Source organism: Oryzias melastigma, linkage group LG6 (genome assembly GCF_002922805.2).
Source record: "Oryzias melastigma strain HK-1 linkage group LG6, ASM292280v2, whole genome shotgun sequence".
Lineage (NCBI taxonomy): Eukaryota > Metazoa > Chordata > Actinopteri > Beloniformes > Adrianichthyidae > Oryzias > Oryzias melastigma.
Window position 1 is genome coordinate 27,760,992 of NC_050517.1, and position 24,952 is coordinate 27,785,943.

The 24,952-nt window shown below is 39.0% G+C and overlaps 1 protein-coding gene across 4 annotated transcripts in view; it reads left to right on the plus strand.

Moving 5' to 3' along the window:
- Positions 1–1,158: 1,158 nt before the first annotated feature.
- cbfb (core-binding factor subunit beta) overlaps positions 1,159–24,952 on the plus strand; it is a 42,060-nt gene continuing 18,266 nt past the window's right edge. For 2 of the 4 annotated variants that reach the window (XM_024282547.2, XM_024282548.2), the window contains exons 1-3: positions 1,159–1,712; positions 1,983–2,069; positions 10,562–10,678. In XM_024282547.2, coding sequence (XP_024138315.1) covers positions 1,635–1,712; positions 1,983–2,069; positions 10,562–10,678 — 282 coding nt within the window. In that variant the 5' untranslated portion in view covers positions 1,159–1,634. The remainder of the gene's footprint in view (positions 1,713–1,982; positions 2,070–10,561; positions 10,679–24,952) is intronic. The other 2 variants (XM_024282549.2, XM_024282550.2) reach the window with 1 other exon arrangement.

Genomic DNA, 24,952 nt, shown 5'->3' on the forward strand with positions numbered 1-24,952 from the left:
TTTTGTTTGTTTTGTCAGCATTTCTACAATTTCAACAGGATCAGTTTTTATTGACATCAAAATCTTTTGGGATATTTATTAGTGTAATTTTTCATAAAAAAATGACGTAAAAGTTTTTTTCTTTCAACGTTTAGTTTGTTTCTAACTTGGATGATTTTGACAAAATATATTTTTATGGAGAGTAAAAGACTAAAAGTTATTTAAGGTTTAAACTGATTTATTCTGGAATAATATTCCTGCCTGTTTATTCATATTTATGTTGTTTGGTTTATGAATTAAAGTGTGTTTTGGATTTTGGCCCCTTTTGGGATTGAGTTTGACACCCTGGTATAGAACATGAAATGACATTCAAATGTATTCAGTTTTTCAAAAACATCATGTCCACATTTTGGTAAATTGGGGGAAAAATGTTTTTTTCCGGCAGAGGGGAGACCACAAATGATGATTTACCTTTTTTATTAAGAAAGAAAGAAAGAAAAGAAAGAAAGAAAAAGAAAATAATTAACGTAAAAAAGTGATTTTTATAGTTTCTTGACATTATTCCAAACATTTGGACCAAAACATGTCAGTATATTTGCTTTGAAAAGTCTGTTTACGCCTGAAAAAGTTTGAAGTTTTCCCTCCAAACTGAACTGAGGAGCTCACGTTGGCCCCCCCGTCCCTCCCCACATAAGGTTCCTATAAAGTGAGTGCGGTCCGAGTCCGCACATGCGCAGTGGCGGGGCGCCTGCCTCTCATCCAGCCTTCGGTGTGTAGCTGCATTATTATTGTGAATGGGGGTGGGGGTGCCGGGGTGGGGGCGGTATTTTGGGTGTACAGTCACAAGAGAGACTCGACGGAGCCAGGAAGTAGACTGTTGACGCCTTCAAGTGCGCTCCGAGCTGTCGTAATTTTGAGCTTTTGACACAAAGAAAACAAGCGGCGAAAACTCATCTGCAGCTGATGTGAAAAGATCAACCGAGATCAAAAACACTTAGAAAAAGAGTCACGGAACTCCTCTGGACTCCAGTCTCCTTAGAAACACCAGTGGGGAGGGTTTTAAAGTTTGCCAAATGCTGATCCACTCATAAAAGACGCACTTTAAGGGCATGCCGACACATGTATTCTCTCATTTTTATGTTGTTTTTACAACAAAACAAAGTAAATATTCTGTTTTAACCAAATAAGTGGGCAGAAATCCTCCTAATTTGTGACCAAAATCCATTTTTACGCACAGAAAACCCGGCGCAGGTGAGACTCCAGAGCGCTCATTTGAGATTATAGAGAGACAGGAGGAGCGACGGAGGCGGGAGGGGGGGCCACACGGTCAAAGTGAACCTCATTGATCGGAGCGGGTCACTTAATGAGAACCATTTGGAGCCAGAGGCGGCCCCGAGCGCGCAGCAGCCAGCCAGCAGAGGCAGACCGCGCAGGCACGGAGGCCGGCAGCTGAGCGAGCGCAGCGAGCGCGCCACAGGGGGAAGAGAAACCCAACCGAAGAGAAAAAAGAACCAGACTGACGCGGAAGAGGAGTGAGAGACGGCTGGGAGAAGAGGAACGGCTGCGCGCTCTGGGGGAACTTTTTTTCCCCCTTTTTTCTTTTTTGTTTTACGCACGAGGGAAGGGGCTCGAGTGGCCGTAAGAAGTCCGTAAAGATGCCGCGGGTTGTCCCGGACCAGAGGAGCAAGTTTGAGAACGAGGAGTTTTTCCGCAAGTTGAGCCGGGAGTGCGAGGTGAGAGGCGGCGGAAACACGCGCGCGGCGAGCGGCGCGCGGCGCGGGCCACAGCTTCATCTCCACAAATGAGATATTTCACAACAACCTGACTTTTATTTAAAACTTTCAATCAAAAAAGTTTGTTAAACATTTAACTTTACATTTATGAAGTTTTCTTTTAAGCTCACAATTTTTCTTCTTTTTTTAAATTTATTTTTCTGTTTTATCCTAAAAAAAAACATTGTCTCCCTTATAATCCAGAATATAATCTGCTTTCTTTCTTTCCAGATTAAATACACCGGTTTCAGAGACCGACCCCACGAAGAGAGACAAGCCCGCTTCCAGAACGCCTGCAGGGATGGACGCTCTGAAGTTGTGAGTCCAAAACTAGATTTTCCTCTCAAATAAAGCTTTCTTTCTGCCCTCAAAGTGCGCACGAGCTTCTTTTTTTTAAAACACGAAAGTGTGCGCGTGCTGGAGCATTGCGCTGATGTTCTGATGTGGCTCCATCCTGCAGCAGGAAGTCGACGTGCTATCAGACGCGCAGACCCACCGGGCTGCTCCGCAGCTGCAGCTGCAGTCATCCCTGCTGTCTGTTATCACAGCTCCATACCTGACAGGAAGATGCACCCCACTCCAGAAACACAGGATGTGGGAATAAAAGCCCACAGAGCCTGCTTTATCAAATGTTCTTTCACCTTCAGGATGGAGTCAGAACATCTCTTCTTCACGATTCTGTTGAAGGTTGCATTGAAATGCTGTTGTGGTTAGAAATATATGGTTTAGTTCAGGGGTCGATGACCTTTAATGCTAAAAGAGCCAATTGGTAAAAATCTAAATCTTGACCACTTAGAAAAATAAACTTTAGTTATGTGTTTGTGTCTATTAAACATAATCATTTACAATTTTGGATTCATATTACAATAATTTAAAATATAATACTGAAATAATATTAGATTTATTTTACTTTTATCAGCAGCACATCCAAGTTTTTTCAAAATAAAATCCCTCACAGTCCTCCATTTGCAGTAGATTTACTTAAAAACCAAATCAAACATGGCGTTTTCTATCATCATGGATGGATGAACAATAGATTAAACCTTTTGCCATTTTTTCACAGTTCATGTTAAAAATCTAAACAGAAATGACTAAGCTTAATTAGAAATTCAAACCCATTATTTATTCACATCACGTGCATTTTTTGAGATGAAGGGCCACAATGGAGGGACTAAAGAGCCACATGTGGCTGTGGAGCCTCAGGTTGCAGACCGCTGGGTTAGTGTGATGGTTTATGTAAAAGGAGACAGTGCATTTGAAACAATCACCTGATTAAACATGCTTTAAAAAGGTAGAATTAGCACAATGCTAGTTTTCGTCTACGTAAAAAAAGCACACACACTCACATATATATATTGTACATAAAATACAAACCTTTATCTGAACTGTTTCAGAAGCAGCCCCTGAAAATTGTCACACATAAGGGGGAAACCCCAGAAGTCACATGAAGTCTCTAAATCTAACGAGATGTTGGAGATCCAATTTTGTTTATTAGAATGAAACAAACTTATTTGTCCAAACACCGTTTGAAGTTCCATTTGAGTGACCTCACCAAACAGGAAGTTGTTCTCGTTAACGTAAATCTGATTCAATCTACCTCAAACCTTAAAAGGAGGGGTGAGCCCCCCCATTCCACAAAGTCTGATGCTCCTTTTGTTTATCTAATAGTTTTTTCTTATTTATTTTGGTCAAACCAAACCAGAATGAATGGACGCATCTCGGTATTTTCTGCAGTGGCGCCGGATAGGTCCAACGAAATGTTTGGCACCAAACGGTCCGTCTTATTTTATCTCTGATGCAGCGTAACTACGGCTGTGCGATACACAACCCCTCACTTAGAAATCCAACACATTCCCTGTCAATCTAAGTTTAAGGAGAAGAAACACAACTTGATTTATTGCAGATGTTTTTTCACCTCAGTGGAGTGAAAACCGTCATTAGAAAGGATTTTTAAAAACCAAATAGTTGTATTTTATACACTATAAAGATCAATTTAGTATTACTTTTTTCCTCTGATGTTTTTTTTTATTTATTTAAAAGGAAAATCCAAATCTGTGAAAATATGTGTTGATTAATAAAGTTTACACACATATAAAGTTTTATTTTATGTTGAATAGATTTTTGATCAAATATTTGACTCGTTTGTTGTGTGTGAATTCCTTCACTACTCACTATTTGTTGCACAATATAATCTGCATTTAGTAGCACTCTTCGAATCTACAATTGGCTTAGAAATTTACCAGCATTTTCTGTAAAAAAAAAAACAACAAAAAACTAAAAAACAGTGTGCATTGATGCTCACTAGATTGTGAAATATGGACCACAATGCTTTGTGCCTGAACAGTTTTTGGAAAAATGCATTTTTTTCAAAAAACCATCAACGTTTTCATCATCAGAACACATAATTTCATAAATAGTTGACAAAAGATGCTTGTATTGATTAGGTTTTCAATTTTTGAATTTATATTTGTTGTTAAAAAAAAAGTACATATTGCGGTATATCCCAAGGCTGTACCAGAACAATTTATCACTTTTTTAAAGAGTATGAGTTTGAAAACCTGAATATCAATAATCAATATTAAGCACTGCAACTGTAAACTAAGACTGGCAGAAATGTAGCACAGAGTTCCTGTTTGGTACGAAAGTAAAAACTAAGTAGTCTGACTGACTGAACATTTAATACACACAAATTCTTACGAGATCTTGTTGTTTTGGTCGCAGTGTAGAGATACTCATAGAGGCTCAGTGTGCTGCCCACTAGTGGTCGGGAATTTAGGTAATAAGCAAAAGTAAGATGCAGAGGAATACTCATAAATAGTTAATTAAATATCATCTTGTCAGCATTTTAAATTGACGCAAATATCCCTAAAGAAAATATCGCGATATATCACCAGATCGAATTTTCTCTACATCCCTAGAATTCCTGCATAGCCTAGATCGGGGTCTGCAACCTGCATGAGGCTCTTTTGTCTCTCCATGGTGGTTAAAATAAGTCAGGGAGACTGCTGACCCAGCCATGTCGACCGTCGAAGTCAGCAGCTTCCTGCTAATGGCTGCCAAACCAAAACTACCCAAAGAAAACAAATAAACAAAGCTCACAAGCTAAGACTACCAAGTTCCAACCTCAAACTAAAATAACAAAACCCAACAGTGTAAGACTGCTGAGGACAAAGAGGGGAAAAAGAACAAAAAAGAATAATATAATAGGACATTTTTAAATTAAAGATAACATAATCAGCATTTAGTAAATTTAAATTAGTTAAATTTATAAATTGATGTCTGAGGTTCACATAGATGATAAACTATGTAGGTTTTTATATCAGTTTAGATCTTAAGACGTCTTTTTTGCTCAACTCTACCTCCAGAATGCACAGATTTTATATGCAAAGGAAAAGTTTGGTAAAAAGTTTGATCTTTTATGAGTTAACAGCACATATCATCTTATGCTGCACAACATTGGTTACTAGCTGTCCAGAACAGCACTGAGATGATCCTGTTTGGCACAGAGCAACTTTTATTTTGAAAATAAGTAAAAAAGAAAAAAAATTGAAATCACATTTTGAGAGATGCTAGGTTCTTTTTATATTTTTGATTTTGTTCATCCAAAAAAATAGACATATTTCATATTTATTATTAAAAGAAAGAAGGTCATGAATGCCAATCCAATTTTTTCTAGGTTTGATCAGTAGAAAACGAGCCCAAATGACTCTTTTACTGTTAAAGGTTGCCGACCCCTGGACTAGACTTCCAGTTCTTCTTCAGTTTTTCATCTTTTTGCACACTTTTAAATTCTCTGCCCCCTGTAGGTGGAAATTAGAACTGCTGTTACCAACATAAACCATAACTTTACTTGGATAAAATAAGTAAAAAGCGTGCTATATTTTAAAATGATGCATTGATTAACTCCTAGTCTAATCATGTTTTTGCTGTGGTTTCACACAAAGGTTTTTTTATTCAATTGCTTCAGCTGTTGGGCGGAGCTATAATTCATTTTTTATTGGTGAGATGTGGGGCTACAGAAGTTAAACAAATAAAAAAAATGTTTTTAACCTCGTCACTTTCTGTAGTGAAGTTTGTGACAGGTTGTTAACAAGGAGGGAGCTGGATTTGGCCCCTCTGTCATTAAGTGATTATTGTCCTCTTAAGAAATCTCATCTTCAGCTTCAGGTGACTCAGGGAAGCTGGTGGGGGCTGGAGGGGGGCCGTGGGGGGGTGCAGCATCTAGTTTTACCTTCTTTTTTAGCAGGACGTGACGTGTCCGTCTGTATTTATAAGCCTCCTTCTGGCGGGACAATTGATGGCCTCGCTTTTAGGAGTTTGACAGCAGCCGTGACATCATGCTGCTGATTTATCCGTCAGGCAGACGCCGGACAAGACTTCCTGCTATTTTCACGCTCAGAGGCCGCAGCGCCGCGAGACCCAAACGGGCCCTAAAGCTGCTTTTAATGGTTCGGTCAGGAGACGACTCTCAACTGTGAACCTGAGTCGGTGCGTCACATAAATCTGAGGAACATCTGCAGATAATCAAGGCAATCATTGCACCCATAAAAAGCATTTATGGATTTCTGCCGGACAGACGGTAAATGTTTTCCTCCTCACAAGAAATATGTGGCTGTGTCAGATCTTTAGGACGTTTGCTGTAAATTAGATTAAAAATAAATCACTTGAAAGAAACTTACAAAATGCTACAATTTTGCTACTTTAAAATTAAGAAATCACTTAACTTTTTGTGTAGTCAAGGTCCGTAAGGTGCTTTTATTAAAAATATATATATATATATTTGATAAAAACCTAAAATAATATGGGGAGCATAGAAAAGAATTTATTATATTTTATTCTTTTCCAGTCTAATAAAAAAGTTTTTGTTTTATTTTGCAGCTTTGTCTTTATGACGCTAAGCATGACTTTTAGTCCTAAAGCTTTAATAAAGCGGAAAAATGCTGTTTTTGAGAATTATATTCCAAACTGTTTTAGAATTAATAACTATTATTCTCTGCATTCAATTCTATGTTAAGCATCTTAATTTAAAAATGTTCAACAATTTTCAGAAAAATATGTTTTTTTTGGTATCAACTAAGTAGTATCAACTAAGCTAATAGATATAAAACAAAAACATTTCACATGGATGTTGTAATAAATTCTTTAAGACTTTTTTTTTTAAAAAACAGGATTTTTATCATACAAAAGGCTGATGAGTTTTCACATAGTTGTTATTTGATTTATTATGTGCAATTTATAATCTAGAATGAACAAACTGTCAAGTTTTCTTGAGTTAATTTTTATCTCATTTAATGCAGAAATTCAAGTCCACCAGTGAATATAAATATTAACTTATATTTTTTGCTTTTAGGTAGATGCTAAATTAAAATAATCTTGTTGCTGAAGTGGTTTGATGCATATTAGCATCAATAGGGGTTCAAACATTGGATAAAAATGTCTTTTATTTTGTATTTAGAAACCTTTAAATCACAGATTTTCTCAAAAACAAGTTTCTGTTTGAACATTTTTTTCCATTATCTCAGAAACCAAAACAAGAAGTAAATTTGAATTTTTGAGTTAATGTTTAATTATATTTTTATTTAGTTTGGACTATTAAATTTTACTTTGCTCTGCACCCTATTTTTTTAGTTAAATTTCATGTTTCGTAATCCAAATCTATTTTTCCATTTAAGAATGATTTTAAAAAATGTTCACATGTCCGAGCGTAATTGTGCATATTGTTTTTGTAAAGGTATCACAGGTTCTTCATTCATCTGGGATGTTTGTCAGAGAAATCTTCTAAAGGTCACTCCTGCTGCTTTTGCTCAGGAGTTTTCCTCCAAAACTCTCGTGCACGTTTGTCTCTAAACTGCTCCGGATTGATCTGATAAACGGGACAATAATTCAAAGTAAATTATCGTCGGCGCAGCTCATTAGAGATGAGTCGTTTTCTAAACTCTTATTGATTTTGGTGCCGTGTTGCTTTCTCTCTTCCCTCGTTCCTTCAGTACTCCTTTGATTTGATTTCCTCTGTCCTCTTCATCTGTCGTCCATGTTCTTTCCCCGTCTTCATGGGACTCTGTTACATCTGGATTCACGGCTCAGTTCATTTCATTTGACTCCTCTTTTTTTTAAATATATTTTCCGCCCCTCACTTTCCCTCCGTTCCTCCCCTCTTCCTGCCTTCCTTTCCCTGTTTCTGTCTCCAGCAGTAGTAGGCAGTAAATTGGAATCAGATGGTTGTAATCCAACACTTCTTCAGATGCAGCAGAAATGATGACTTGGGCGTTCTTGGAGCTTTCTCTGCCTTTTAATTCCTTCTCTTCCCCGCTGTTGCTTCATCCCTCTTCTTCTCCTCCATTCAGTTTTTCACTTTAGCTGGTTCTCTGATGAGGGACAGATCTGACGGGGTGCATAATTCATATGCTTCCAGCTTGGGTCGCATCCCTAATGCCTTTAGTATTGATTTGTCTCAGCAAACGCACACAAAGACAACAGACGCGCACACGCAGACACACAAATCTAACCTGATTTCCTGCCTTTCTGTAATCCATTGCTTTTTGACTGAAATGCTTTCTATTGATTTTTATTTTGTTTACGTATGAGAGTATGCATCCCATTACAGATCCTCCGAGAATGTGACTGTAGGAAGTTTGAAAAACACAAACTTCAGCTTTTTAACTTTCTGTTCAACATCCGACTTTTTTATTGAACAACTCCTGAAATCTGCACGTTTCTGGAAGGTATTTAATGCGAAGCGCTGAGATCTGACATGTCCTCTGACATGGTTTGCAGTCGTGACGTATTCCTCTGAATCCGAAAAAATAACACTGAGCAGCTTAACTCAGTAACTTCACCAGTTTTCAAACCCACTCCAATTAAAATAGTATTTTTGGTATTTTTAACACATTTTTTAGACATTTTTCTCATGAAGGAGAACATATACTGTACATAGATGAAGCTTAAAATTGCATTTGTGACTATTTCTTTATTCAAATCCTTGTGAATCAGAAACAGAAAATAAAATCCTGTAATAAACTCCCTGTTCTGCTTTATTCTAATGCATCCATTTGCAAACAAACTTTGTTTTCTGAGCTGGAATCTGGGACAAAACTGTACAGCTGCACCAGTAATGTTAGGTTGAGTTTGTGAAGGGTTTTAAGCTAGCAGGAGACAGTGTAAACAGAGGGATGATGGGAAACCAGGGCAGGCTTTCTCTGCGCCAATAGTCCCGCCCACAACTCATGAGCATATTTCTAATGAAGTCCTGCTGCTCTGCAGAAACTACGTTTTAGAAAATGACAGTTTTTTTTTTATTTTGGCAAAAAAAATCACAATGAAAATGAAAATGCTTTACAAAATTATTGGAGTGGAACTTTAAGCACGACAACAAAACATATATTAATGCTACTGCATGGTGGTGCAGAACACATATATAAAGGAAAAAGTAAAATGTTCTAACTTTAACATCAAACATTCACAAATTCTTTAAAAATTGACAACAAATTCATTTGGAACTAGAAAGTTTTTATTTTTGCTTCGGGTAGATTTTTATTTTCACGATAAAGGCTATGTTGTCCGTCACCTGACAAGCATGATTTTCACTTCTTTCTACCTAAAATGGAAAGTTTACTGAATATTTATACCCAAAGATCCAACATTTCCCTTCCTGTTTACACCTAAAAGCCTGGAGCAGGTCACAGAGTGACCACTAGGGGGCTTGTGATGCAATCATTGATTGTATATGAGAACTAAACTGATGTCGCTCATGAAAAATGGCTTACTTCTGCCTCCAATCAATTCAGTTGCCATTTTTTCATGACACAGATGTCACCATGTTGGAACTAGATGCCATCACTAAGCAGTGATTGGTCCGAATTGGTCTGGGTCATCATTTCCATGGCAACCACTTGCCAATTAAGACTGAGCTTGTTGGAAGTCCACTTGAAAATCTGTCAAATATTTCGAACTTCATACTTGAGGCCACAACCTTTACTTTTTTATTTTATTTGTTTTAATTATCAAGTTTTTTTTCTCAGTAGAAGTCTATGGAATTTATATTTTTGGACTGGCGAGTACTTCCTGTTTGGACCATGAAAGGGGAGGGGTGACTCAGTCCAGTCCTCTTATACAGTCAATGGACGCAATCAAGATATTTCTGAATCTAAATTGGTTTTCCTTTGAAAAAGAAAAAAAAAACATAATTTTGTCTCAATAAAAACAATTGTTTTCTTATTTTATTGCTTTTAAAGTTTTATTTCTTGTATTGTTTTTTGTTGTTGTTATATTTTATTGTTTTCATCTATATGTCACTTACTCGTGCAGCACTGGTTGCTCTGGCTTTTGTTCTAGGAATAAATCTGATTTAATGATTGATTCATTCATTCAGTTTAACATTTTTTCTGCGTGCTCAGTTAGATTCGATGTTCAAGGCAATTTTATTGTGGATACATTTTAATCAAATACAAAAGTTTTTTATTAATTTGCAATTAAAATCTGCTCAAATAGGATTATTACTTCTGGATTGACAGGTGAACATTAAATCAAAGTATCTAATAAAGACATTTTCAAAATTTGCCACTATTTCCTGTTCAGTTAATACACCACAGTGTGGGCGTGGCTTCCAGAATCAATGGTTGCAGTTTACTTTGAAGTGGAGCAAATTAAAATTGCTATACATGTTTGCTGTTGAAAAATACATAAAAATGTGTCTGCCGGGACTCAAACCTCTGGGTTTAAACTGAGTTGTCATAGCTCGGGGTGACTGCAGGCAGCTTTAACTTTTTTTATACCATATTTCCAACACCTGACGGCTTCGTCTCTGTTCACAGGCCTTTGTAGCGACGGGTACCAACCTCTCCCTCCAGTTTTTCCCTGCCAACCTTCACGGGGATCAGAGGCAGGTTCCCACCAGGGAATATGTTGACTTTGAAAGAGAAACAGGAAAGGTAAGACGAGAAAAAGATGTACATTTTTGTGTCTGATTGCTTCGACAGCAGCAGAAAAGCAGCTTCAACCCCACAAGCTGCTGATTTTTTTATCCATTTATATTTGCTGCCAAGACTTAAGATTGTGAAACTATACAGCAAAGCAGTAGGAGGAACGCAGAAGCCGCGCTCGGCTGTCCGCTCTGCTTTCTCTTCCTGTTTCAGTTTAACAAACGAACAAAGTCTGTCTGCATGAGTTTGAGAGCTTCCTGATGAGACAGTGTTCTCGTCTACATCTGAGCCTCCACAGAGGGATGATTGATTTAGGTGTCGGTTGAACATGAGATCAATCCGTTTGTAGTCATGTTTTGTAGAGCGTTTAAACCCGTCTGTACTGGATGAATGTCTTTCTCGTTCCCACCAGCGTCGCTCACAGAGGTGAAATCCCCGCCGCTCTCTGCTCCCGATCTCTTTTACGGGACACTTTGTTTTAAAGTGAACTCAGAAAACGTCTTTTGTCAGGGTTAGAACTGCTACTCGTGCTCCTTTGTTTATGTGTGGTAATTATCTCCCTTGACTCTCAGCCCGGCCTGCCCGTGTGCGTGCACGCCTATGTGCACGTGTGTGCATGTGTCCATGGACACTGACCGGCTGAAATGAATGCCGGCTGGCGGCTCATTAAAAATGCATTCTGCAGAATCGATGGCCCTCCATGGCCCAAGGCTGACGGACTAATCTCACACCTTTAATTATTTAACAGGAACGTCCTGACAACAGGGAGCTGAGCGCGGGCGTTAATGGCTGCCGCTCCGCTGTTTATGGGTGTCTAAGACAAAAGAAAAAAAAAATGAAATGCAGGAGAAGGCGCACAGTTGAGACAGGTTGTGTTTTTGTGTTTGTTCTTTTGCCTTTGTTACCTGACCACAGATGTGTGAAGTTTTAATGAGGCCAGAAGTTGCAGAGTTCAGAGCTAAAGCCCGGCGTTCATTGTCTTTACAGCTAAAAACTCACCGTCAGTGCACTCAACTGGAGCCCCAACAGAAAAACATTTCCTCTGAGAAGCTGTCGGTTCAGCTGCTTTATTCAGAAGAAATGTTTATGTTTTATTTGCAAACTTCAGCACGTTTTCATACTTGATTATATTTACCATTCAGAACAAAAACAACAATCGAAGGCCTCTACTGTCACTCTGCTGTCACTCTACTGTCACTCTACTGTCACTCTACTGTCACTCTACTGTCACCATTTATACAGCTGGATTAAGTCTTTGTCACAACTGCCCTTATGAGTGGATATAGCACGTCTGCAGGTCAAAAATGGGCAAACCTGTACGGAGGTGTCCCACACAAAACATCAAGCTGATAGACCGCTCGCTGAGCCCGTTGTCACAAACGGACAGACGGCTGGATCCAAGTTCAGCAGCTTTCATTGACACAGACAGGAGAACAGGAGTGAAGCTCAAAGTCCACAAAGCTAAATCAGGGTCAGGCAGGCAGGGATCAAACATGAGCATGAGGGCATCAGAGAACAACCAGAGGGGTCAGGGTCCAGGCAAGGGTCGGGGCAGGCGGCAAACAGTCAGAACTGATGACGAAGCAGAAGATCAGGTCAGGATGATGCAGGCAGAGTAGCACAAACAAGACTTCTCTGATTGAACACTGCTGGGAGTGATTATAAATGGGAAACCGCTGAGGTTCTTCTGGGATGGACAGCAAGTGCTGATGGGAAGTGTCGTGTGAATACCCAGGAAGTGCTATTACTCAGGTGATGGATATCGCTGATGGCCAGAGGGGGAGCCAGAGGACCGATTCATGACACCAGAAACGCAAAAATGTTTGTGCATGTTTTCTTTTTTTTTGTGACAGGTCACAGCAAATACTTATAAAGCATATCAGTAAGGGTGAAGTGGGTGTTCCTTGAATGCAGCCTGATTGTTAGAATTTAGGAAACTAGACAATCAGAGTGTAGTTTATGTGGATACCCTACAGGCATCCTACTGGCACGTATGACAGCATCACTCGTACGTCCACACGATCACATGCATGACAATGGTACCTTCCATTTTAATGATTCACCTTATGGTGGTCGTATGAGCCTCAAGGGAACTGCAAGACACGCCTTAAGATACAGCTGCTCGTCTCTATGACCCTCGACGAGCTCGGACAACCAATAAACCCCACAGCACCCGAATGGGTCACTCGCCTATGAGGGTCAATCCCCTGCAGGGATGCATGTGACTGAGGCTTCACAGACAAAAATTAGACAGAGACAGGGTCAATACTAGTAATGATAATAGATTTTATTTAAAGCTCCTTTTAAAACTGTCAAGGAAAAGTTAGTTAAAAATAGGTACAATAAGTAAAGAAAACAAATGCTTCACCCCTCCTGACCTCTCATTGGCCCCACAAATAAAATCATTAACATCGTCAGCGTTCAACTTTGTGATGTTTGTTTTTTTTATTATCATGGTGGAAGATTTTAACACCACTTTCAAACTAGTATATTTGACCCATGTTAAAGTTTTCTACTTTATTTTTCTTTTTGCCAAACTGGTGAAGCTCATTAATGATGCACATTTTCAAAACTTGGTGAAATCAGCAGCTTTTATTCAAATATCTTCATTAGCTTACATGCTAATCCAACGTAGCAGCTCCACTTTCAAACATCTGACGGTTAAAAACTGAGGGGAAAAAAAACACATTTGCACAAAAACATTTTACTCATCGAAGCTTCTCTAAAATTCTTCTCTGTAAATTAGTCATCAACCGAATCTGCATAAAACTTGATGACTCAGCAGTTTTCGATTGTGGCTCACCTCAGTGTGAGATTTATGGTCTACCCTCGTGTGCTGGAAATTTAACAACTTGGCTGCCAACCGCCATTCAAATCAGGAGGAGCTAGACACTCATGTTTGAGTAGCTTCATACATTTCATTGCATTTTAAATGCATCCAGCTAAGCTAAGCTAAGCTACAGCTAATGATGACAGTTCTGTTTTTCAGTACATGTGATTTTTTTTTTAAGGGTAAAACTCAACATCAAAGCACTTTTCTTCTATAGGAAAAAATCAATTAAGTACCATCGCTGATTTATCATCAGGATTCACTAAGAAAAGACACAACTAAGAGACAAACCGAACTTTGCAGCAGTTGGGTCTTTACTTCTATGAGGAACAACATTTAGATTAGTCATTTTGATATCTGCACTCATCAAGACACTTCTTGTCTGATTGTGAGTCATCGGTCTGCATGCAGATCTGCCCCGCTCTCAGTTTCCTCAAAGAGACGACTTCACTGGAATGTTGCCCATAAACTGTTCAGAGATACAAACCTGTCAGTGAAGAAAGTAGTTAGTGAACTGATGTTATAAATGTATTAGTGCAATGTAATTGTAATGGGGAATAATGAAGGAGAGTATGGAAGGATTTTATAAACTTCAAATATATTTTTAAACCGTTAACTTTTTTTATTTCCCTTTTGCCCCTTTGTGTCATTTAAAGTCCCTCTTCAACCATATTTTTTTCTATTGCAAAATTGTTTCCAGTGATCTTTAAATTATGAAGTTTTAAATAATAAAAAAAAGGTCATTTTTTTACGACATATTTTGTGCTCAGTGGCAGTAGCTCATTAGAAATACGATTCTGGGTTGTAGGTTAGGAGTGTTGACACAGAGCAACCCGCCCCCCCTTCCCGTCGATGAGAGCTCTGCTTAAAGCTTAAAGCCTCAAGCTAACATTAGCAGTGGAAAAATAACAATATTGGATCAGCTGTACAGTTTTTGAGCCAGGATCGCAATTCTCTACAGCACAAGTGTTGAACTCTCATCATTTCTTGCACATCCAAGCATCAGCGGACCAGGTGCACACAGGTACACGCCCATTTTCAAGCATATTCCAATCCAACAACATTTGAATTGAAAAAAAATACTCAGAAACACAGTTTTAACCATAAATTATTTTATTAAGGTTCTCTTTCATGCAAGAGTGAAAACACAAAAAAGACGATTTCATTAGAGTTCGTCTTAAGTTTATTTGATTTATACGGCACCTTAAAATGACCTCGGTCAAAGAAGGCACCGCACATTAAAGGTCCAAAGAACAATAAAAACACAGCTAAAATATTAAACAATTCCAGATTTAAAAAAAAATTACATACAAAAACATAAAAATACCAGATAAAAAACAAAGATAAGACAGTAAAACAGTCTTGAACGATCCACTCCAATGGAAATCGTGAACAGAGGGACCGAAAAGACAATAACTTAGCTGATTTCATGTGAGAATGATGTTCTACCAGTCTTAAAACAACTTAAAAACATGTCAGAGCAGCTTGTGTTCTCACTGTGAGATGTTAGGGTTAAGATTTAAGAAGCTGTAAACTACTACTACTCCCAAAGTGTGAGACAGAACACTCCAGTTTTCAAACCCTGTGAAATGAAATACAGGACTTGAACCAGCAGCTTTAGAGGTGACCGACTGAAACAGCTCCATTGTGCTGTAAAAGGAAGATTATGAAAGAAATATTTGCTGATTGGTTTGACTTGATTGCATATGAGAAATTCTGACGCACTATATATGCTAAAATAATAACAAATGCAGTACCAAATAGAGCTATGCTGTTGTAAATAAACATTTTACAGAATAAAACAGGAAAAAAATCACATTTTTCTGCATCACATATCTAAATATCCATCATGGGAACCTGAATCAAGCTCCAAATTGCAGTTCATGTACCTAGCCTGTTACCCACAATGCAATTCTTTAAAATAAACCCCCTTGCGGTTTTCTGAATGCTACAAGCTGCAGTTTTTGTTTAGAGAAAAGTGCAGACTTTAGGTTGTTTGCATTTTCTTTGCTGCTGTTTAATCTGGATTTATTTAAACATGCACGTGCACAAACACATGCACACGGCGTGATCCCAGCGGACCTCACTGTGGAGCACAACTGTCAGGTCGGGCAGAGATGTTGTGTGCGTTTGCAACTTCTTGCCTAATTACTGTCAGGACTAACACACACTCAGACACACACTTCTGTAATCCTAATTAGTGTGTGGGAAACATTTTTAAAGGATTCTTGTTGCTCTCTGGTAATATCAATGAAATGCTATGTTAATATCAGATGTTTTTTATATAAATGAAGATTCATGAGCTAAAATAAGACAATGGAAATTAAGCCTCATTTCAAGTGTTTAACTGTCCAAAAGTAATCAATATTTTACTGATTATTTTTGCTCCTCTGCTTCTCTTTGTCTCACGTTTAGCTGATGCTGCTTCTTTTTACCCAAACAAATTCTTCAGCACTTGTCGAATCGTATGCAATCAAAAAAGTGAAAGCTGCGATTGTAGTTTTAGTATTGTTTTACCTGCCCTTACTGACCAAGCGGCTGCTTCCAGCAGTTCATTCACTCCTTCTCTTCTCCCAACTCAGAGCTGCAAGTAACAAATTAAATTTTTCTCCTGATGGTTTTATCTCCATAGCAACCATTGTGTATTTTGGTCACCTGGGGGTGAGGAACAAGTCTACGTAATTTTTAGAAAAATTGTCTGAATTATACTTTTTGATTTTTTGGGCAATGGATGTTAACCACACCCACATTCCTAATTTTTTTTTTTCGTTCAGATTAAGTCAACAATTATTATATTACATTTTCACAATGTTCCAATAAGAACTTTTGTGAGCTCGTCACGCTAATGCTGCTCAAAATGTACAATTCCAATATGTTCCTCAACTAGCTTCCCAATATGCTTTAGGAGTTATGAGACAATAGATCTAAATTCCAAAGAGTTTAAATTTGTAGAAATAACTAAAAGTGTTTTTTTTTTTCAAGATGGCAGCCTCTTCCCCAGGTCAAAGGTCAACAAAACTGGCAAATCCGAATTCTTCCCCTCCCCCATGGCTTCTCCCTAGTGTACATTTAGCCCTGCAAACAGGGAGTTATGGAAAAATACTGGGTATGTCCGAATTATTTTTCTACTCACTATATAGTGCGTTCATCATTTTCTAGTGGAGTCCAAATCTAGAATTCCAAAATCGAGTGCCCTAGACATTTCCCAGAAGTCTTCGCGATAAACTGGCGTGCATCGATTCCCACCCTAATCCCTAGCTACTAAAATCTATATAATGCAGGATTTTGCTACTTTGCTTTCGTTTTGCTTAACGCCAGATATGACATCACCGATTTCACAAAGTGAAAATCAAATCAATACGAACATTTCACAATGTTTATTGATGACTCCACTGTGTTGTGATGATGAAAATGTGGATGGTTTGTTGTGAACATTGATGTATGCTAACAACATCACATAACATCAGTTTCATAACTTTACAAAGTAATGCAAAAAAAAAAGTTACTTAAATTTAAATGTAAACTTCTGTGCTTCAGAGCGCACCCACATGAAGAAATGTGTTTCTTATCTCCCTCATGGCGGAGGGATATGCAGTCAACAGTCCGTCAGTTACCATTAAAAAACATTTCCACTACCCCTGAAATGCCCCAACGTTTGGAGGGGTAAGGAGAGGCTGCAGAGGAAAAATTTGGATTCAGCTGTAGACTTAACTTGGTGTGTGAACTTTCATGAAGATCGTTAGAATTAAAGTTTATTTTACAATATTTTTGGAAAATGAAAAAATCGCCATATTTCACATTTTGGCACAAATCCCAAAATAATTTAAAGTCTTTAATTGGATATCCCCAACATGTGTGCTCTGGTTTCATGAGTAAATTCTGATTATTATTTTTTTTTTTATTCCAATTTAGCCACATTCATTTTTGGACGGTTGTCTGTGATGTCATATTTTTGTCATTTACAGGTACTGGGTGTGTGCAATTTTTTTTTTTTTTTTATTATGTGGGTTCAGTCTTTGCTCAAAGGCTCGGTTAGAAAGATGAATTGCAAAAAAAAAAAAAAAAAAAAAAAAAATCTGGTTCTTGCAGTCCAGGGCGTAAAAAACACACATCCTCTTTAAATTCAAAGTATGTTTGTATCAGATCAACACAAAAGGATCATCTGATCCCTAACAGCTCTTAAAATGAGATAAACACGACCACATGTGAGCAAGAGCCCGCGACCCGTTGCTCCATCTGTGTCTCATCTGAACAAAAACTCGTCTTAAATGCAGAAGCAGAGTGTAAAACCTTAACCTCACCTCATGACTCAGCGGCTCAGGAACCCCCTTCAGCAGCGATAGCTTTGTGGATTTGTTGTCTCTGGGATTTTATCTCTTATTCATAGTTGAGAATGATTTTTTTATCTGTTCTTCTTTACTGTGTTGCTTCAGTTTTGGTAAAGTTTATTCACAACTCTTAATACAATCCACAGCTGCATTGCAGTCAGGCTCCCACTCCCACTCTTCCAGTCCGCTCCCATTTTTCCCGCCTTCATTTCCAAACACCGATGGTGCCAAAACCAGAAGGGAAGCGCAGCCAGGTTCAACTTGGCGACTTTTGTGTGTTTGAGAGCAGAGGCAGCTCTGTGTGTCGTTGGAGCCTAACTGGAGCCAGCTGTGGAGGAGGTTAACTTTGGGGCTCGCTCACTGGCACACATGCTGCTGCTGCTGATGTTCTACATGGTTTCTGAAGGTCTCCAGAGCACAGATGAAGTGCAGCAGCAGGTTTCAGGTGGGTTTGGATTGACTGGGTCCAGAGAAAGTCACGGTTTTGATTAAAAGTCTCTGGGAATCAAACTTGTGACAGAGATAGGTACCAGACGGTTTCAAAAGCAGGGCACAAGAAATGATTGGAAATGAGGTGAAGCTAACAACAATGGAGCTCATCCAGCAGTTTGATTCTGCTTAGTTTTTGGTTCTTTGTATCTACAAAAGCATTTAATGTTGTTTGAGAGAAGACTGCGGGCAGCACAGAGGAATATAGCTGCTTTCTTTTGTTCTATTGACCATTTTCGACGTTAGCTCAGCGCTAACTGGACTGTTCCATTTTTCTATGGAACTACAACCAAAGGGGGCCAAAAATGGTACGGTTCAGTCTGGCTTAATGGGTCAAAATACAGGACCGCTCAGTGGAAACGAGGCATTGAAAAGAGTCATGGTAAAATTCCCTAAATCGCTCCTGAGAGATTCCACTCTAGATGTTGATCTGGATATATCAAGAATAAGGGAAGAAAAATAAGCAATAAATTAAATTTTTGCAGCTTAAATTTGTAGTTTTTACACAAACGGACAACAGGCACACAAATTCCTGAAGGGACTGTAAAGTTCTGATCAATAAAATGGATTCTCCCATCATTGTTGTCAGCTGGGATGAAGACGGGAGTCCAATTAAAGGTCCGTATTGGGCTGCAGAATGTGCTGATTTGGATGTCTTACAGCAGGCGGATGGCGTTTTAAAGTCACTCTTGAAATACTTGGATTAGAAAAAAAGTTTTGTAAGCAAATCCCACATTTTTACTTACTAGTTCTGTTGTCTTCCTGTTGGACTGAAAGAAAAACAACTGTTGAGTTTTGGAGAAGAGTTGGTGGATTGGACGGCTTGTTTTTCAGTTTATCTCTAAATGCTTTGGAGGAAAGTAAAGTGTTGTTTTTCACAGGTGTATCCGGTGTAGAAAACAGTCAGTTTTGGCTCTGACATCTGATACTTTGAAATCAGCTGAAAGTACGGAGATGGTGACAGTTTCTCCTGGAGGCAAACTCATTAGATTATAGCTGATTGTAGCTCCGAAACGACATTCCACTCGAACATAAATAATCTGAGGCTACATGAGTTGTCACGATATGATTTACTCCGTCCAACATTGCATTATGAGTCAACATTTTCACAATTGGTTTGTTTCCAAGATTAAAAACATTCAGTGTCTTGAGAACAAACTTCTGTGACACCAACGCAGATGTTTTTACATCTGGAGGAGGTGAATCAAAGACATTTTAGTTTGGTTTGGTGTTTCATCTCAAAACGACTCAGCTGAACATAAAGTTAGGATCAAGAATAAAAACTTTAAAAATGAGTTTCAGCTGCGATAGACATTTTGGAATAAGTTTTATGTTTATTATTACAGATGTTTTAAAGGATTTTCTCAATTTGTTCTCTTTATGTCCAGATGATAAAATATAAGCTTTTTGTTGTTTTTGGTTCAAAATACTTGAGGCTCTCCTCTGTACCACCTTATGTCTTAGTCATCTGCAGGTTTTTGGGTTGTAGAGATACGCGGCGGCATCGTAACCCTTTAATGCATGGAGGTCACGGCAGTTTACAGAATCCTTTGATAGCAACAAAGATAAATCCTATGATGATTAATGTTGAGTTCATGACTGTTACTATTGTTACAATGTTCTTAATTCAGAGACATTGTCTCATACATCAAGCATTAGAGATAGAGAAACCACCATTACATCAAGATACCTAGAAATTACCATAAAATTACATGGATGTGTTTTACTGTACAAACTCTTAAAGTACACTTGAGTGGACAGGTAAATATATCTTTGTAGAATTTAAAAATATCACTTATTTTTCTAAAAAAAAAAAGACCTAATTTTGTATCCCACGTACATGTGCGTTTCAAGTGTCTACGTCCAAAACTGTTGCGTTCACACGTAGCTACACAAGTTTCTACGATCATTTCTAGGTACATAATGTACGGCCATGAATGTGTTGAAAGTTAAACCGGGTCGAACTTTGACTAATCTGGATCCAGAATTTGGTAGTGACATATGGATGGTGGCCCTTTTTAAATTCACAGAAGTGACAGCAGTTTGGATCATGAAGGAGAAAGTAATAATTGCATTTTGTACCCATCAGGGATTATATGACACCAAGTCTTTCATATATTTGAAGAGAGCTGTGAAAGAAAGATCCTGACACAAGATTCAAAGGGTTTTGTCCTCTGACATTTCACATCAAGCCTTTTAAAACTTGTGGGGGACACACTAGCAAATGGTAAGAAAAAAAAAAGAGGAAGCCCCTCCCTGCTTTTACAGTGTGAACACCATGGGCAAACACATGCATTGCAGGCTCCTTGCTCGGTTTTGGGGGTTAGAAAAAGAAAAAAATCAGCACAACATCATAAATGTTTACTATGATCGCTCTGCCTCCATCTGCATGCCTGTTAAAAAACCTGAGTATAACATTTTTCTCTATGAGTTTACCGGGTTGTCTTCAATCTTTAAATTTCCTGCCTGACCTGATCAGATTTGCCCAATTTTTTGTCTGAATACATCCATTCATAAGGACAGTGTTGAGTAAGGCACTAACATCTGATTCTGCACGACCTAACTGTGTGTTAAAGTGTTGCTGGACAATACTGTGAACACCACATTACTTCTGTGCTTGAAGTTCACAAAGTTTTGGCAAAATCTCACAATTTACCTCAGTGTGGCGCCCTGCATGAGTGCTTAGGATCACATCTCCCTCAAAATGTTTCAAGATCAAAGAGGTGTGGACGGATTTTCTTTACTTCTGAAAAAAAGTTGCTTCTCTAATGGCTCCAAAATTTTCACTAATGTAACAAAAAATTGCCTGTTGCCTTGACGATGCAATAAACTAAGTCCTCTTTCAATTTAATTTAATTATTTAGGAATTTTTAACCAGAGCATTCTTAAATTTAATCACAAATAATGCAAGAAAAAAAAAACAATAAAACTATTTACAATCCCAATTCTCTCTAGATTCATGAACAAAAGTGACTCATCTTTATTGTTTTCTACATTAATTGCAAAAGAATCTTTATGCAATAAAACATCAAACAATCTAATTGGAGAAAAGGAAACTTTGTATTCAATTCAATTGAATTTTATTTATATAGTCCAATATCACAAAACAATTCTAGAAGACTAATGGATCAAAAAGGAAAGCAGATTTTTTTTTTTCCTTTTAACTTTTAAGTGTTTCAAAAGAAGCTCGTTTTTGCTGTGAAGTTTTGAATTTCAACATTTTGAGGACCTGAAGCATAAATGAGAGACTTTCCAGACTTTCTCCCCCTCAGATGTTTGCGTCCAGGTGTCTCTGCAGCGTTCTTTGTGTCCTTCAAAGTTCCTGCAGCTGTCGGCTCTCTTTCACACACGAGCGCACAAAACCCCTCAAAAATCATGTCTTATGTGACACCCCTGCTGCCCTTTGATTTATTCATCAGCTCTAAGCCTGCAGGACTCTCAGCAAACACCAGCCGTGTGAGTGTGCGTGCACGTACGAGCGCCGGATCAGGTTTCCCTCTGAACGGAAGCTGTGCAATCGGTGCGTGACTTGTCAGTGACATCATCAAAGCCAGACCACTAATTGGTTCCCTCTGCTGCTCTCTGTGTGTGCACGTATGCCGCATGTGCACGTATGCTTCATGTGCACACATGCAGCACGTTTATGTCTTACTTGTTGCACTTTTATGAGTGTGTTTCAGTGCAGTTCAGTGAGTTTGAATGAAATTTCTTGTGGCGCTTCAGTACACGTAAATGCACCACTGAGCTTCTCCTCCACACTCACACACACACACATGTGCACGCACACACATATTATCCTGAGTATCAGGTTGCCTCCTCCAGGCCGACATCAGCGACCACACCCTCTCCCACAATGCACCGTTCGTCTTTACTCCGGCTTTGTTGATCCGGTGTGTTTTTTTTTTTTCTGTCTTTGTGTTTGAGTGAATCCGTGTGCACGCACACACACACACACACTCTCTTTTTCCCTCTCTGGAGGCAGAGCTCAGTCTGCTGTGAAATCCAGCACGTGTGTGTCAGTCCCCTCTCATCTCTTCCAGTAACTGTTTGCAGCTGGACCTGAGGGAGTTCCTGTCCCTGTGAGGTCCGGATGTCCTCATCCTCACAGGAGCTCGGTTTTGCCTCCGTGGGTCAGTTCCATCACCCAGAAGTAGTTACCAATATCGCTGAAATTTGAAAAAGGAGAAAGGTTTTGATTTGGAATCCTGGCATCAACACGAGGACAAAGATAATTGCAGCGTTGGGTTGGGGCGCTCTGCGCTCGTTTTCATGCGGTCACTGCGCTATCGGAGGACTCGCAGGAACCCTGCTGCCACCCACGCTCATTTTTACAACATTCTCTCCTTTTGCACAACATTTTACTTCATATTTACCAGAACAAAACAAACAAAAACTCTTCCCATGCATGATCAAACGCTTATCGTGTTTAACGCAGTGAGTGGAAACCAGAGAAAATTAAAGAAAACTGGAAAATGAAAAGGGATGGAAAGCAGATGTGGAAATAACTAAAAGCAGGTGAAAACACAGACAACTAAATCTGGAAAGTTTATAAAGCACAGGATCATATTCATAATTGACTTCTGCTTTGAGCCTGGATCAAGCAGTGGAGTTTTCTGCTTTGACCCCATCTTTCTCCTCTTCATCTTGACGGAGTTTACCTCCGTCAAATCTAATCTCAAACCTTTTGTGAAAGCAGTTTTGTGTCATGATGTGCTGCAGTTGGAACTTCTTCACTATGGTGTCTGTTTTGTAACTTTCTCTGCAGCATGTGAGAGAATTTGCATGACATTTCCATGCTGGTAAAGCCGTGAGGGCATGCGGCGGTTTCCACCGGAGGGACTTTGCATGGAAATGATGGGACTTCTGCCAGCAGTTACAGACCCGGATGGGTCTCAGCAATTATTAGAAGCCTATTCTCTAGTTGTGATGAATATTTAACCAAAAAACATGATTCACGTGGGCCACATTAGAGGAAGAAGCGATGGATTCACGAGATGGACACACAGAAACGGGTTTATCATCCTCCCGGGGACCTGGCAGACGCTGCGTGTCATGTGATGTGTGCGTGGGCGTGTGTCGCATGTTGTTTTGCAGCCTTTGTAATTGCAGGGTGGGAAAAGGGAGAGTGATCTCGCAGCTGGGGAGTACCGTGCTATTATGCTGCTGTGTTTTCAGCAGGTGTGTGTGTTTAAGTCGGCAGTCTGAGGACGTTGAACTGTTCAGGCAGGATCAGAAGCAGGAGGCCAATAACGTGCTTCAGATCCACCTGCTGCGCCTTGAACGCACCCTCGTGTTTGTGCTGCTAATCTCATTGACTCTCATTCATCTGCACAGCCTGACCCAAACACTAATCTTCTAAGATACTTTTTTATATTTGCAGAGTTTTAGATTAGTGACAGTAAAAGAAAAGACAGGACAGCAGAGAGTGTGCACTTCCTGGAAGTTTGACAAAGATGGTCTTCAAACAGCAGCAACAATGGTTGGATTTTTAACAAAACAAATCTAATATCAGGTAGATAAGTAACAATAAAGTCATTTTTAAGTTTTATTGGGCCAAAAAAAAACTATTTACAGTTCATTACAATTTTATTCTGGGCTTTTAAAGTTAATTTTCATCCATTTTTAGAACCCGTTGAACCCCTTTCGGGGTCACAGGGCTGCTGGAGCCAAACCAGCCAATAACAGCAACAAAAGTAACAAATATAAATAATAAAATAGAAAAATGTTAGATAAAAATGAATAAATAAAACAAACGGTCCATTAATTTCTGAAAAAAGTCAGATGTCCACAGCATTGGTGGTGCAGCGGTAGGGCGGTCAACTCCTGATCAGAAGATTGAAGGTTCAATTCTCGCCTTGGCTGCTCATGTGTTGAAGTGTCCCTGAGCAAAACACTGAACTCCGCTTTGCCTCTGGTGGAAGGTTGGCGCCGGTGTTCGGCAGTGGAGTCGCCATCAGTGGGTCTGTGACCGTAAAGCGCTTTGGGCTTTCAAGGAAGGTAGTAAAGCATTATACAAGTAAACGCCATTTACCATCGTCTCTTTGATCATCTCCTACATGCAAGAATTTCTGACTCGTTCTTTCACTTAAGTTTGCTTTGGGTGGCATTGCCGATGAAAAAAAGTCAGCAAGTTTATCTCTTCATATAGAACTTTTTTTTGTTTAATGTTTGCTTTGTTTGGGGAGAATCTGAAAGATTGTTTTTAGTGTCCCAACCCACACGGTGAAGGACATCTCTGAGCTCTCTGGCTATGCTGGAGTCGGAACCGGGTGGTTGTGTTCTTGTGGGGTTGGTTCTGCCCACCATTGTCAGCTGTGGGCTCTGTATGAACTCAGAGTTTATAAAAATATTTCAGAATCTTTAAAAAAAACGTTGCTAAAGACACAGATACAAAGGTGGCTTGTACAAATAAACACCTCTTGTATTTGTTGGAACAAAAGAACCCTGGATATGTGGAACAATTCCATCATAAGAAGCTTTCAGCTCCTGTTTGTTCTCCTTCTGGACAGAAAAACGAATAAATGACTGAGATGTACTTGTTTTTGTTTAATCAGAGAAAGTTCCTCTTTATCTTCTCAGCTTCAGCGCTCTTTGGCTCCGGGCAACAACACGTTGTTGTTCAGCTCCTCCATCTCG